This window comes from Typopeltis vanoorti, chromosome 6 (genome assembly GCF_054136105.1).
Source record: "Typopeltis vanoorti isolate ZY-2024b chromosome 6, IOZ_Tvanoo_1.0, whole genome shotgun sequence".
Lineage (NCBI taxonomy): Eukaryota > Metazoa > Arthropoda > Arachnida > Uropygi > Thelyphonidae > Typopeltis > Typopeltis vanoorti.
This window is the reverse complement of record NC_143554.1, coordinates 67,426,326-67,442,810: the sequence shown is the minus strand read 5'-3', so window position 1 is coordinate 67,442,810 and position 16,485 is coordinate 67,426,326. Positions and strand designations below refer to the sequence as shown.

Below are 16,485 nucleotides of genomic sequence, written 5' to 3'. Positions count from 1 at the left end.
AGCATTCAAACATTTGGGGAACCCACTTCGTTGAAAGAATCTGCATGTCCAGATGTTGGCGGATAATGACCCAAACTTGTTCCTGGATATGCCCAGAGTCTTTGCAATGTTATTGGCTGGTATTTGTCCAGCGTCAATTATCATGGCATGTGCTGCATCGATGTTTTTAGGTGTGATTGCTGTGGAAGGTCATCTGGAAGGTCTGTTGTCTCAGGATGCCCAGTTTCAAACTTAGCCACCCATCTGGCAAGTGTTGGATATGCTGGGGCACAGTCCCACAAAGTTTGAATCTCAGCCTGCACCTCTGTCTTCGAATTTCATGTTTTTTCTTTTGGTTATCTTTTGCTTTAATATCATTTTTGTTCTAGGTGTTCCCATATACATAGCTACTCGATTCTCCATATTATCCCATTCATTGCTGTATGGCTGTGGTATTCATTTCCTGCTTTTCACCAGAGAATTGAAAAGTGAAATGTTTGGGATCAGATTAGATTTCTCTGCATGTATGTATAAAAAAAAATAATAATGAAACTGAATGAGAATTTATTTTATGCTTTAAAGTAGCCATACCTCATCCTTATCTTGAATATCTTTACTGAATATTCAAGATAAGGATGAGGTATAGTTACTTTAGAACATACCTAAGAATTGTGGTGCTGGATTCAGGCCAGCTCATATGGAAGTTGTTCAAACCTATGGTCTGTATTATTGTCATGCATTTATATGGATTATGTTATAAACAAAGGATGGCATTAAACCCATGAAAATCAGTTGCTTGACTTTGTTCATTTATATATTCCTAAATAAATGATATTTATATGTCTGCTGCTATTAGAAATTTATCATGAACACCTGGAATAAAAATGTAAAAAAATGGTCAGGAATGTGGAAAATATGGAATTATTTTTCAAATTTGCTGTTTCTGATATTTTTTTTTAAATGAATTATAAATTTCACTTATCTGATTCATAACTTGTGGAAGTTTTTCCATACACTAAATACTAAATTAAAATTGAGAAAAACTTGAACTATCATTGATTAACTTAGATGATCTTGTTATAGTGTAACTTAATTTCTCCTATATATAAATCATAAATTCAATAATCTTTATATTTAAATTTCCAATCGAATTTTCCAAAAAGCCTGCTAATTCATCTCCAATGGATTCCATTGCCTCCAATTCATCTCCATCGCCTTCTGATTTGAATTGCATTATACTTGAAACCCTGTTGCATTGTCAACCACTCAGGTTTACATCAGAAAGGCATAATTTTACTAATAATTGAATCTAAATCATGTATGAATATAATAAAGAATGGCCTTAACATTGAACTTTTGGGGAACTTGGTCTTAACCTCCTTAGCTCTTCAACCCCTCCCAAATCAGGGAGGAGATTTCCATATCACTATATATCCGTATATTTGCTGCAGGTTTAAATCCCGCTCTGGGCATGGATGCTTGTGATTATCTGTGGAAATAATAGTGATGGGTGGTAGATGGCGTTGGTGTGGATTTGAGTGGTGAAGACCAAGAATTGTGGAGTAGGTGCCCTAGAGGTGTCGCATAATAATAATGGACTCCCTAGAGGTGTCACATAATAATAACTGCAGTCTGATACTAATCCTGGTGTACAGCTGCTGATCATCTCATTACATCAAAGATTTGTACTAACAAAGTAGTATTCACAGAACATTTAATATGCTTACTTAAGAGCTTAGTTTTCCAAATTAAAGATTGTAAGATTGAACCTCAGTGCAGTACTGGCTAGTTGGTATTCATTCTGTCATTAAAACACATGCCATGTATGACTACTTTAAGAACTTAATTTTCTGATTACTTTTCTTATTTTTGTGCAAAAAAAATTCTCTATTAGTCTTTTGTCTTAATTATGCTGCTCACACTTTTCTATTACTTTTGTTTTTCTAGTCCCAAAAGTAGTGGTTACAGAAATCGTTCGCCATCTCCTTATTATAGAAGATATTCCAGATCACGTTCCCGTTCCTACTCACCCCGTAAGTATGGGTACTACTGATCTTCAAATGACAGATGCAGTTATTCAGCTGTGACTAAGTATTCATAAATGCAGCTGCATGTATTTTTTTTTCTCATTCTCTCTCTCTCCTCCCCCCCTCTGCTTTCCCCAACTGTGTATGCAGTTCTGTGTTTAAATTTTGAGTAGAGAAAATGCTGTATATATAAATACATATAAGCTGTATGGTTATATCTAGCTGGAACTTTTTGTTGGGCTTATATTTATATAAATTTAATGGCACATGCAGGTAGATATAATTTCCTTTAATCCAGTATATGTTACAGTGATAATAGTAATAATAATACATGTAATAAGTATGTCTTTGCACACTGTAAATAATGTTTTTATGTTACTTTAAATAAAAGAAAAGCCAACCCAATTTGTGTCTACATATTTACTTTTTAACACCTGACATTCTCCACTTATCAAACTCTTAACTTACATTTGTTTAAACTTTATAGTTATTTAAAGTTTCATAAACTAATAGTAATTTTATTTGGCTTCCAAAGGGTAGAAGAAAGAAATAAAAGGTGAAGAGGTATGAAGAGTAAAATACCTTTTGAAGATAAGCAAGTCCCAGCAAGTGAACTGGGCACAAAATTGAAGAAAATGAAGTGCTAGTGTTGAAGTGAAGAAGTTTTTCAGTTTAGGGGGAAGTGGGTGAAGATCACTCTATTCATGTGTGGAATAAGAGAAGGGGCATTTCACCATCCTGAAGAAAGGAAGTTCAGGAAACAATAAATGATGTTTGTTTTAGGTAAGCAAACATCATGTAATCATTAACGATGCTTTACACATAATTTGCAGGGAAAGGTTATTTGGCTTAGGAATAGTTTCATGATGAGATAAATCTAAGAAATCAAAATATTATATTTCTATACTTTAATGTTTAAAATGCGTTTTTTTTTTTTAAGGTTGTTTCAGAATAAGTATAACTTTGGATAGGCATTAGATATACTTGAGTTTTTTAACGCACCGTGCTCAGACTGATTTTATTGATGTGGTGGGAAAAAATTTTTTTTTCTTCACAACCAAAATCATTTCTTGCTCAGATGTTTTAATATGTTATACTTGAATTCAAGGTGAAAGGCTGCATGACAGCTGAGGTCATCACTTCACCCGTTGCAAGAAATCATTTTTTCTTTCATGATTAAATTAATTCCTTGATTTGCAGAAAGGCAACTACAACATTTATCTTATTCGGAAATTGTTGCAATTTTGCATTATTATTGCTGTTTATCTTCTGAAAGATTCTAACACTTGTCACAATTGTAGTTCTGTTTCTTACCTAATACATTGTCACATTTATTAATGCAATACCACATTATTTAACATAATTGAAATAACAATATATCAGATGCCATGGCCTGATACTTGCCAAATTAAAATTTTTGGGTCTCTTGAGTCCCTTCCTCGATAAAAACCCATAATTAACCTGCATGAGATCTAACTTTAAAGATATGAGGTTGAAAGAGATGCAAAATGGTTTTTTTTTTTTTTTTTTTGGTTTAATAATTTAATCATTAAAAATGATAGCTGAATTTTTGTATATAGTGCTTGCTGATAATGAATTTTCGCAGGGATGATACATAATTACCATTATTTTATAAAATGTTTGTCAAATATCAAATTGTATATTAAAAAAGTTGTTAATTAAATGTTAAACACATTCAACATTTGCTTTTGCAAACGAATGCTCCTGTTTTAATTGTATTTATTGAAATACATGGAAGAATTCATGACTTATTTTTCTGGAAGAATGTTTTTTCTTAATGGTAAATAAGTGGTACTGAATTAAATGGTGTAGCATTTATAATATATTACATTAAAAGGGGTTTGTATAGTTCACAAGTTTCAAATGACTGAACACTGCATAAAATGCATTGTTTAAAAGTACAGAATTCCAAAATGCATTAGCTATGTTTATCAATATGTCATTAGAAAAATCTGCCACCTCTTTTTGAAAACATTGCACTTTGAATTATTAACATAAAAAATGGTTAAAAAGTAAAATTTCTACAGAATTCATATGCAGCCATCTTGCATTCACATCACTAAAGAACATTGACTTCATGTTCCTAGGTGAAGTCAGCAATCATCAGTAAGGCCTTGGAAGGAGATGTTTTGTAAAGCACATTTGCTTACAAGATTCACTTTCATTTTTGGTGAAAAATAAGTAGAAGGGCATCAATTGCATTTCTGTTGAACTGAAGAGATGTGAGCATTACTGAAAACTTGTTTGGTCCCTGCAGAATTCAAATATTGATGATGCCAGTGCACATTATTTTCCTTATCTTGGTTTGCCAAAATTTTCCAATTCTGAATTGAGGTGATGTATGCCACTTGTGTATGTGTGATTTAAAGCTGGAGCGTCATTTCAGAAACTTGTTTTTTATTTTTTTAATGTTTATATATTTTCGCATTACCTTTTCATGCAGGGCCAGTATATTCATAGAAATGGGGGGAAATAACTGGTAAAACAAATGGTTAGCATGCATTGGTATCCACTTTTATACAGTAAAACAGTTACATGAAAGTGGGAGGGAAAATTTGTGGGGCTTGGTCATTGCAGTTAAAAGCAGTCTAAGCACGAAAAATTTTTGCAAAAATCTATAAATGTCTCACATTTAGTAGGAAATAAGAAAGAAACCATATTCAATGAATGTAATTAAATATTATATAGAAATAATACTCTTTTGTTTTATTCTGATAACTAAAAATTTGAATATTTTAGTAACTTAGTTGAGTGACCATAGTACATAATATTTTTCTCTCTGAGTAGTTGATCCAGTTAGCATTTCACATTGAACAGTTTTTCTAAGTTTAAATAAAATAGGAATGAAAGAAATGCTAGCATGAAATCATCTGCTCATAAAGTTTATGCATCAAGAACAGATAACAGAATTTAATGAACTTATGTAAAACGAATCTTTTGCTGCTGGTTTCACCTGTAGTGTAAGTCAATAGAAAAAGTGTGCAAGAATAGTATTTATGCTTGGTTTAATTATGCTGGTGTTTAGACCATTTCTGGCTGAAATGATCCATCATATTTTACAATATTGACTTTGATTTCTACTCAGTAGTCATTGTCCTTTGTGAGGGGGAAGGGAATCAAATTTAAAATACATTAAGCTTGCCAGAATAGTTAATTTCACAAACATGATAGGGTGAGATTGAGAAGTTCACTTAGCAAACATTTGTCTTCTTGGGTGAGGATGGCATTCTATCATTTTAGAACATAAAGTGACTGATGGTTCACCGAAGAAAAGTTGTTTTGCCAATATGTTAATCATTTTGTTAAACTGTTTTGTCCTGTGGAAATTTAATATTTTATATTAAGTTAAAGGGCTTGATGTAGCAGTAACTACTGGAGGATTTGTTACTGGTTATTTGTGAATGTGATCTGATAACAAGATAATAATCCATTATTACATTATGTGAATAACATGATTATTTCAGAGCATGTGAAACTGATAATTAAAACAATTAGCTGTTAATGATCAAAATATTACTGCAAAATCTTGGTTTAATAATGTCTTCATCCATTGTTGGAATTTAGTTCCTGCATTGTTTTCAAAATAAAATTTAATGGGTGCTTTCTGTTCCTAAATGCACGCACACGAATTAGAAAACCTGTTTTCCATTGCCACATGTTTGTGGTACTTATCAATATGGATATTGGCATTCATACTATTTGTTGGTATCACTCTGGATATTAGAATTCAGCTGTCCATAATTAAACCAAATTATGAAAGAAAAGAAGTTTAATCCTTCACATTAATTACCAGTTTGAATTAATTTTTTATTTTCTTTTTTGTGGTATATATTGTTGGTATATTTCTTTACCTGGATAGCTCCCAAGAAAATAAATATCAAACTCTTGATGAGTCCATCATGAAGTCTAAATTTTTTTTTTTTTTATCTTTGTAGATTTGTTGTTTAATTATTGCTTGCATTTGCCATTAATGGCATGAGATAGAAATAGGTCATCTGTGATATTGTGTGTGTAATAAACTAGCCAGAATTATCCAGAACCAGAGCAAAAGTTTGTAGATATTAGCGTCATTGCAAATTCATGCTATTCAAGAAAAGAAATATTTGTGAAATTGGTGATATTTAATGGTGCCTTTTTTGACACAGGTTGCAGGCGATGTTATATGCATTTCTGCATTAGGTGCTTCAAATGGGTAGTTAAAATTGACTGATGCTGATCACTGTTTTATCAAAAAAGTGTGGTAATAGTAATATGCTTGAATAGTTGGCACTTCACTCCAAAGGAATGGTTACAATAAGGCATCAGAAAATGCACAAATATTGGCAAAACAATTAAGCCCTTGAATTGGACATGTTTTTCGTTTTTAAAAATCAGCCTAATATCCAGTTTAGGGATGAACAAAAGAATGGAACTTTTGATTCTCTGAGTCATTGTATATGTTCACCACATTGCCTTTTCTTATTTTTTTCTGTTTAAGCTGGAGGTATTTACATACTTATTTTGAACTATTTTGTGTGTGCATGAAACTGGCATTAATTTAGTTTTAATGATGTTGACAAAGCAAAATATAGCATATTAATATATTAAGGTGTTTTAAATAAGTTATCTGTTCTTTAACTTTCTTGTATATCCTTTCATTTAGCTTTGTTCTAAAAATGTTTGTAATTGAAATGAAGGTTCATTTAAATAAAATAATATCCACGTAAGTATTTATGTTCATACTTCATACATCTCATCTTGATAAATGTTAACCATGCTTGCCAACCAGTTATATTATTAAAATTGCAAAGATTATCAAAAAAAAGTTTCCGAAATAAAACAACTGGGTAGTGATTTAAGTTGTTTAAAGAGATTGGTTGAACTAGAGCATCACAACCAAGAGTAGACATCCTCAGTTTTCAAAAGTAATCTTGCTAATACCCATCATCAGTGCAGTTTTTTTTTTTATTTATGCAACTGGATGCATAAATGTTTCAGACTAGTGATATATAGACTAACCTGTTCTCATGTTTATTATTACTTTTGGTTTATTCTGTTCTTTCTTATTTCAGTTGCACTAGAATTGGTCAAGAAACTTGTTCAGAATGCATTTTATATTATCTTTGTATATAAACAGTTTGAGTTCTGTTTAACTTGCATCCAAATCTCTTACAGCAAAGGTGTCTATAAATGAATGCTGAATGTTGTACATAGTTTTATGACTACCTACTACTAGATCTTTTATCTAAAAAGGAATGCAGGAAAAAACTCCCTTGAATTTGGTATGTTCACTTCAAAGGATAAACAAATGAAAACAAATTGGATAGTATATTCAAATAGTTCAACCATTTCTCTAGCAATCTGACAAAATGAAAATTTGAAATGTAAGTGGAAAAGTGTGTTTATGCCACTGTAGGCTTTTTCATAAGCTTAGTGGTAGTATAACATGGTGAGAAATGTATTATCCAGTGATATCTAGTATACCACTACCTGAATCCACACTGGCTGCATCATTATACAGAAGAAATTAGTCAAATCTCCAATCACATAAGGAAAGCATTGCAGTACTGATTTGATTGAATCAGATGATTAACTGTAATTCTTGAAGTAAGCCTTATGCACCTAAAGTACTTTGACAACTGGACATTTCTGAAAGGCATATTTCCAGCATAACATTATGCTGGAAATGTTGTGCGTGAAGGTTACAACATGTGACAGGTCAGATTTTCTGATCACTACAAGTATGCTTATTAGTGGACAGCATGCAAACATCTGATCAAGGCTTTCAAATTGCTTACCAAAAAAAAAAAAAAAAAAAGTTTCAACATTGCCATATGCTATACTAGCAGTGCTCTTCTTTGAGTTTCGATGAAAGGATTTGAGTTCAGCTTGCAATTATAAGTAATTTAATCATTTAATTTAAAAAATTCCAATTAAGAACAAACTGTCTTGCAGTGATAAACAATACTCTTTTTCCCTAATGCATTACTTCGAAATATTGAAATTTGATTTAAAGGGAATCATCAAATCATGTAAAATGAAGTTCATATTTGCCTAACTGTTTCTCGTTTATCCAAATCAGCAACAATTTTTCCACTTCTTCAATCGTCTGTGATCTTTGTTTAGTAAAAAAGCTTTCACTCCTCTTGCAACATCAGCTCTGTTGATCGCCTCTTTATTTTTGACTGTTGTACATATCGTTGATTTTGCCATACTGAACTGCATAGTAAGATTCGAGACACAAGCACCATTTTCGTGTTTGGATGCGATTTCTTTTTTTCATCTCTACCGTGGTTCTAACAACTTTTCTTTTTGCTTTGCTGCTATCGCTATCCTTCTCCAGCCCTGTGTTGGCTTCATTAATAATAATTTATGGAAAAAAAAACACAAAGAAAATCGAGAAAAACGCACTGCAAATTCAAGCAAGTGTCTGCACCGAATGAAGGCTGCCGCATAACTGACATTTTCCCTCCTTACAGCGGAGCACGTTTGCCTGTTCGGGAAAAGAGGCGTTTAACATCAGAGGTTCTACTGTATTTCAATTTAAAACTGCAGAGAGAGAGAGAGATCTGCAGTGTAACTGACAGTACAAAAGAAGTAGAATGACAATATTGAACCGGTTGATAGTTGTTCATAGTACATTTGATATGTAAGCCTGGAAAGAAAAAAATATATATATGTGACTCCCAAATTTTTAGGAAAGCAGTCATGAGAATTCAAATTAGGGCAATGTAGAAGCACTTCAGCATTCCTTAAATAAACTCAAATTTGTAACATCTCTTTAAAAGTGGTTTCTCAGTGAGATTGATGGGATTTTTATAGAAGATGCAAGGCTGATAATCATGCAACTTTGCAATACAGTATCCCATTTGCCCAAAATATGAGAAGAAAGTTCCTGCGGATCTGGGAGTGAGAAAGGAGATTGTTTCCTGAAGTCAAACTTCAGGATCCTAGTAATTGGTTTGGAGGTTCCAGTGATGTAAGAAAGAAATTTTTACTACAGGGTCAGTCTGAGAAATAGGCTTATGTCTCTGTTCTGGATCTTTTGGTTGGACCCATTCTTTTGCATAATGAGGGAGTAAGAACAAATTGTGTGCTGAAACGTTTTATAATTTTCTGAGAATTTATATTCTCAGTCATGTATATATATTGTTGGCCAGTAAAGCTCAGTTTGATAGACTTGTATACCCATTTATTCATTTTCCATCTTTTTATTGAATGAACTTAAGAATGAAGATTAGCTTCAGGAGGTGACTTTATTTTAAAAAAAAAGTCATCACATAGAATATCCAGAATTTGTTTTGGTCAAACAGTATTCAGTGTACCAGGTAGAAATTTGCTAAGGAAGTGGAGCGTGAATTCACCAAGATGATAGTTTTTGAATTCACCTGAAGTCAAACTTCAGGATCCTAGTAATTGGTTTGGAGGTTCCAGTGATGAAAGAGAGATTTTTACTACAGGGTCAGTCTCAGAAATAGGCTTGTGTCTGTTTTGGTTCAACCCATTCTTTTGCATAATGAAGGAGTAAGAACAAATTGTGTGCTGTGGTTTAAAAAGACCATCTGCCAGAATGAGTTTTTAGTTCGTTTTCTTTTTATAGTTATGTATCAATTTCATGTTTACTGTGACTGTTATAGCATGTGACTTTTGTAAGTTTTTGTATATTTGAAATATCTTGTTATTTTCATTGGTAATAAATTTTCTTGGGTCTAGGTATTCATAGTCCATGTCACAAGTAGCATGTTTTGGTATTTTTTTTTTAAATAGAATTAAATATACTAACATTCTGAACTGTTTTTAACTATCAATTACAATTATCAGAGACTTTGAACATTGTATAATTCAACTGTTTAAATCTGCTGTCGAGTATTTTGATAATAGTAGCTATCACTACCTAATTGTCTTCCTATAACATACCTGTTAGGAAGACAGTTTTACAGATTTTAATTTCCCTCAATCTGTAACCATAAGCACAACACTTACAGATCATGTTCTAAGTGTAGGGTGTGAACATTATGCTGTGGAGTATCAAATTCCTGCCTTAATTTGTTGAACTTCAGAAATAATTAAATGCTACAATATGATATTGTTTTGTTGCAGTAAAATGAAACAAAATAGTTGATAGTTGCTCTGCGTTCATCCATAGAGAAAGGATGATGTAGAGCATAGTAAATATGACTTTGGGGGTTGTAAAATATCTTAGTCACTTTATAAGTTTAACTGGAAACTTAAAGCCTGTTTATTGTATACTTTATTAAATGATTGCTGATTTTGTTATAAATTGCTTGTTTGTGTATACAGGTTGGCAAGTATGATTAGCATTAATTATCATTAGTTTTGACATGTTGCATGAAGTTTTGTTAATAATATGAAACATTTCACTTGAAAGTTTGGAAGTAATTTCAGGAAGTTGACTTTAACTATATTTTTTGCTTAATTTAATAGTCATAAATCATTGCATTACATGATTGATAGATATAGAGGATGTTATCCATGAATCCATCATCTTGGAACAAAATATAGAGCTGAAACTCGGTTTCAAAATTTACCACAGTGAGAATATAATCTTTGGAATCAACGATATCAATTCAGTAAACAGATAAAATCGATTACAAAATAAAGACTTATTGTTACATAGACCATATATTTATAACGTACTTAAGCTCTTACAAATTGCCTTTCTCAAGTACTTTTGTACTTGAGAAAGGCAATTTGCCTTTCTCATAGTACTTTTGTACTATGCAAGCCTTTCTCAAGGCTTGCATAGTACAAAAAAAGGTAAATGCAAAAAAGGTTTAAGAAATACAAAGAACCATTAGTACCTGTTAGGTAGCTAGGTTGACACGTTCGCGTGACATAACTACTCAGCATCATGAACACGCATTACATGCAAACTCGTAATATGATTATTTGCGTACTGTAGCTCTGTTGAACTGAGGGTGTATCGTTCAGAATGGCCCCTTGATTTCTGTTTAGGTTACTTCCCGTATGTAGTACAACTGCCGCTTCTTCAAATACTCTGTCTGTAATCCTCGTCTACATAGGGCATGGAGCTGTTATTCCCGTCTATAGTGTGGTTCGAAGTTGAAAAGTGATGTGCCAATCCTGAGGTGATTGTTCTGTTGTGATTAACGATGTTAATCACAACAGAACAATCTTATTTCCTGGAAATAAGACAGAACAATGTCTTATTTCCAGGCTTCTTGAAGTCTGTCCAATGTAGGAAAGACTGCACGTGCATGGAATATTATACACACCTGGATATTTATAAAATGGCACACTGTCTTTACGAGATCTTAGGACTTGTCTTATACTATTTGTTGGTTTAAATACAACCCTCATGTTATGTGTCTTTAACAATCTTGCAATTTTGTGGAAGTTGAACCTATAAAGGGGATGACTGCTGTTGAGATTTCCTGGGCAACTGTTCTTTCTTGTTGGTTATCTTTGTATAGAAATTTGTTGATGATGTGTCTAGGATAACCATTTTGTGATAGAGTTGTAGCTATTTGAGACAGTTCTGTTTGAACTTCTTTCTCGTCAGAGATAAATTTTCTAGCTCGATTTCTTAGCATGTGGATGATGCTGTGTTTTTGTGATGTATGATGGTTAGAAGAATAATGTAGATATTTTCCAGTGTCTGTTGGTTTTTTGTAAAAGATTGTTAAAGACACATAACATCAGGGTTGTATTTAAACCAACAAATAGCATAAGACAGGTCCTAAGATCTCCTAAAGACAGTGTGCCATTTTATAAATATCTAAGTGTGTATAATATTCCATGCACGTGCGGTCTTTCCTACATTGGACAGACTTCGAGAAGCCTGGAAATAAGACAGAAAGAACATGTAGGCGATGTTAATCACAAGAGAACGATCACATCGGGATTGGCACATCACCTTTCAACTTCGAACCACACTATAGACTGGAATAACAGCTCCATGCCCTGCGTAGATGAGGATTACAGACATAGAGTATTTAAAGAAGCGGCAGTTGTACTACGTACAGAAAGTAACCTAAACAGAAATCAAGGGGCCATTCTGAACGATACATGGAAATATCTAATTAACTCCCTCAGTTCAGCAGAGCTACAGTACGCAAATAATCATATTACGCGTTTGCATGTAACGCGTGTTCATGATGCTGAGTAGTTATGTCACGCGAACGTGTCACCCTAGCTACCTAACAGGTACTAACGGTTCTTTGTATTTTTTAAACCTTTTTTTTACTATGCAAGCCTTGAGAAAGCTAGTCAGTTACTAGCAAAACCGGTAGGCAATTTGTAAGAGCTTAAGTACGTTATAAATATATGGTCTATGTAACGATAAGTCTTTATTTTGTAATACTTTATGACCAAAAACATGTACAATTTCGATAAAATAGATATTTTTCTTGGTTTGAATTGAAAAAAACAACTGGAATTTGAATTGAAAAATAGATAAAAGAGAAAAAAAAACAATACAGTTTAAACTGAAATAGAAAAATAAACCCATAATTATAATGCAGGAATCCCCACCCACACACACAAGCAATATTAGTAGCTAAACCATGAATTCCATTCCCCCCCCTTTATTTTTAATATTCACTATCCCTAATCCATATAAGACATGTTAATATTAAAACATTGCTCTGCAGAAATATTTGCATCCATAATACTAGGCTATTCAAAGAAAGATTGCTGTGGTTCGATTCTCTTCACTGACTGCGATCCTTTTTTTCCCCCAACTGGTTCTTATCAATGTCTTGCATGGGTAAGGGTTTTTTTATTCCTCCCAGAATTCAGGTTTTTCATCCCTAATACTTAAAATTGACCATAGAGAACTCAATGTTTCAGACCACAACAACAAGGGGTTGGGATCCATGAAATGGCAGGAGTTGTCTGCCATAATCTCCTCACTTAGATGCCTGTTAAAATCAATAATACTCATCGGCCAGCTATTTGTGATTAGCTAAGCTGGAGAGCAGCTGCTCACTAGGCTTCAAAAGTTAATCCCTTTGAGAAATAAATCATTAGCAATTTATTTTACATTCAAAAACACTTTGAATGAAAGTGAGAATTACATGCCATTAATATGTTGGCCGAGTGGTTAGCGTGTCCACTCTTCAGCTAAAAAGGCTGTGGGTTCGAATAGCACCATGGGCATAATGTTTGTGATTGTGTGTGAAAATACTAGTGTGGTGGGCAGTAGATGGCAATAGTGTAGTTGGTGGATTTGAATGGTAGAGACGGAGAATTGTGGAGTGGGTGCCTTCCCTTGATGAATCTTTGGACTCCTTGGAGGTGTTGTAATAATAATGTATAATTTCCATGAAATTATACATTATTTCATGGGAGGAAATAATAAATGACATAGTGAGGAATGTATCCCCTGGGTACGTTCAAAAGTAACAACTAGGCCTTTAGGTATATTGAATAATGCTCATGTGCCATTTCTGAATGAGATTGTCATTGTTCTTCGAGGTTGACTGCTAAAGAAAATTTGCTGGCATTGAGCTGTTGGCAAAGGTAAAGCTCATTATCCAAATTAGTCCAATGCACTTTTTATGATCGATCTTGCTTTGCCATCGTCTGTAGCTAATCACCCAGTAAACAGAATTTCAGTACTGCCACTATGATTTCTTGTTTGGATTTTGAACCTGGTCTTTTCTGAAGTCTAACCAGCACACTAAAGTAGCAAGATGAATTTTGAGTTGTTGGTGAAATATTAGAGTTCACCAAAAAAGAAATTGAAACATAAAGGTAGAACATCTTTAGCCAAGTTGCATATGGTTGGATTTTAGTAAACATATGTAATTATACTTTTAGGTACATAACTACTATAATAGTAGAATGTAATTTTTACATAAATTTTATATAGATAACAATTAAATCTAATATATATATATATATATATATATATATATATATAATTTATAATATCCATTATGGGTATAAAGGCCATATTATAAATCTGTTATTGTCTGGTCTCTGAGATACTACTGTCAGGCCAGTGAAACCTTAAAGTGCCAATAGAAGAGACATTTATGGGCTACTGGGCAGTCTCTTTTCATAAGTAGTGCATGTCTTGACCACTTAAATGATGGTTATGTTCTTACAGTGTGGCCAAAATATACCTACCAAGTTTAAATCCAATTTTCTCTGCAATTAGCTGGTATAATTAGAAAAAAACTTGACTAACACATTATAGCTGTCAAGCCATTTGTGTTTTCTTTTCATTGTTTGAAGGGGTAAACATTGAACATGTAATATAAATGCCATATGATGTAGAACTTAATACACTTCACTGGGATTCGTATGCCTCCTCATTCAGGAATAATACAGCATTAAATTTGCTAAATACATTTTGGACCACCCTGTATGAACTTGTAAATTTTGAAATGTGTTTCAGTTCAATTTGGCTACAAATTATTGAAGGGTTTATATCCTCTATATCCATAACTTAAATGCCAAATTGAAACCTTTAACTGAGACTATACCATTATCAGATTCCAGATGTGTACCCTCAGTGTGTACAGGATATTCTGATTACTGCCACATGAGAAGTTTATTACAAACTTGCTGTTGAAAAGTTTTTTCCGAATTAATTTTATCTGTCAGCACACAACCGTTTTCAGGCCTAATGTTTGTCTTCTAAGGAACTTCTGTGTCAATCTGTCTAAATTTTGGTCCTTTGAGTCTTTTTCCTTCCATTCTGGGGGAAAAAATCTTTCCCCTACCATTCTGATTAAGTAACCATACCACATGAGATTAGCTCTGCTTACACATTCTTGAATGCAACTCTTGAGTGCTCAGATTCGGAAATTAAAATTGGTTTGAATGCTTCTTGCATACAGCTAATTTTATTCTGACTTATTTTATATAAATTATACTAAACTTATTTTATATGAATTATTCGCTTGACACTAATGTACTAGTTTTGCTAATGTTGTTGCTGATTCCATTAATTTTGCATTGTCAGTTAAAATTTTTCTATCTTCATATTTGAGCATTTCAGGTCAACTTTGGTTATCTTATGAGTTTTTCTACCTGTAATAATGATATGGATTCTTGATTGCATTCCTCTTGAATGTTTCCTACCACTTTTCGAGCAAACAATGTCCCACCTTGATGTGAAGTTTCAACAGGTTGTACCATATTTTGTTTTGGTTTAAGTCAGTACAATTATACAATGCAGTTCAGTCAGCAAAATCAGCAGTTGGCTCATAATTGTTCATTCACTATCCTGTAATAATATCTACTACCAGGTGCATGAGAAGGTGAGGATTCATCATCCTTATGCATCTGCTGTAGTATTGCATCAATGTGAGTAGTTCTATGTTATAAAAATTAAGAATGTTATAATCAAATACTAGTTAATATCTGAATAAGTGAATCTTAATTAACTGTATTAACTTAGTTATTCTTCTCCCATGTCTCATTCTGTTTTTTAATTAATGAGAATTTTAATCAATTTTGAATTCATTAATATTCAGCATGAAACAAAAATCTGATTTGATTTGGATCAGATACATATGTGAATTTTATTGAACATATATTCACAAATACCACATTTTTGATAACAACCATCAGAAACTGTTAAGCACATGAATGTCCTTGTAAATTAAGATTACCTCCCTGCCCCACAAACAATACAACTATACTGTGTACGGGCTAAGAATTTAAATTAATGTCATATTTTTATATAGCCCTGAAACCTTGTTTTAGAGACAAGCATGGAATTTTTGTAGGCCACCAGTAATAAGCAAGGAAGTAGTCTCATACCAGGTGATGAAAATTTCATTTACCTGCTGAAGACAAACACTTATATCCATGGTGAGATTTGAACTTGTAGCCTGTTGGTTGGAGAGAAAATATGCTAACCACTCAGCTAAGACGCATGAATTGGGAAATGTGTTTTTACAAAATAAATTTTTCAAAATCAAATCCTGGTTATTTTTAAAGATTTGCATATGTTCATGATTTGAATTAATATAGACATTACTCCCTAAAAACTTTGTTTCTGAGATTATTAGAAACACTTGGTGCAAGAATTAATTTTTCATGCAAATGTTTTAGCTTAAATCCATCAGTGCACAAGCACAATTGTAAGGTCAAGTGTGTGTGTATGTGTATATATGTATATAACTATTATTTTTCCAGAAGTAATAACCTATACTAAAATGGTATACTGGGCTGAAGATCTTCGGATGTATACTTCACACATGTGTTTTGCACAGTCTCATGCCAAAGCAGGGTATAAAAACCTGTATAATAAGGCAAAATTAATTTGGATGTTTGTCCAATTTAAGTTTGGGCTGCATAGAAGCACTTTTGTACTCTTTGAACAAAATTTAAACTATGCCAATATGGCTGGTGTGTATTGGATCCAAGTGTACTGTCTAGTGTTCGCTGTATGCTATGTCAGGTCAGATTTTTCAGGCTTATTATGGATGATGTAGGATTGGTTCCTGCAGCCTTTGGTGTTAAGTTTCTACAACTG

At 32.9% G+C, this 16,485-nt stretch overlaps 1 protein-coding gene across 5 annotated transcripts in view; it reads left to right on the top strand.

The window, feature by feature from the left end:
- The window catches only part of LOC150105509 (transformer-2 protein homolog beta-like), a 125,614-nt gene that overhangs the window by 61,581 nt on the left and 47,548 nt on the right, over positions 1–16,485 (top strand). For 2 of the 5 annotated variants that reach the window (XM_090394226.1, XM_090394228.1), the window contains exons 8-9: positions 1,927–2,012; positions 2,542–2,789. In XM_090394226.1, the coding sequence (XP_090250352.1) occupies positions 1,927–2,012; positions 2,542–2,546 (91 nt within the window). In that variant the 3' untranslated portion in view covers positions 2,547–2,789. Of the gene's footprint in view, positions 1–1,926; positions 2,412–2,541; positions 2,790–16,485 lie in introns of those variants that run through there. The other 3 variants (XM_090394225.1, XM_090394223.1, XM_090394224.1) reach the window with 2 other exon arrangements.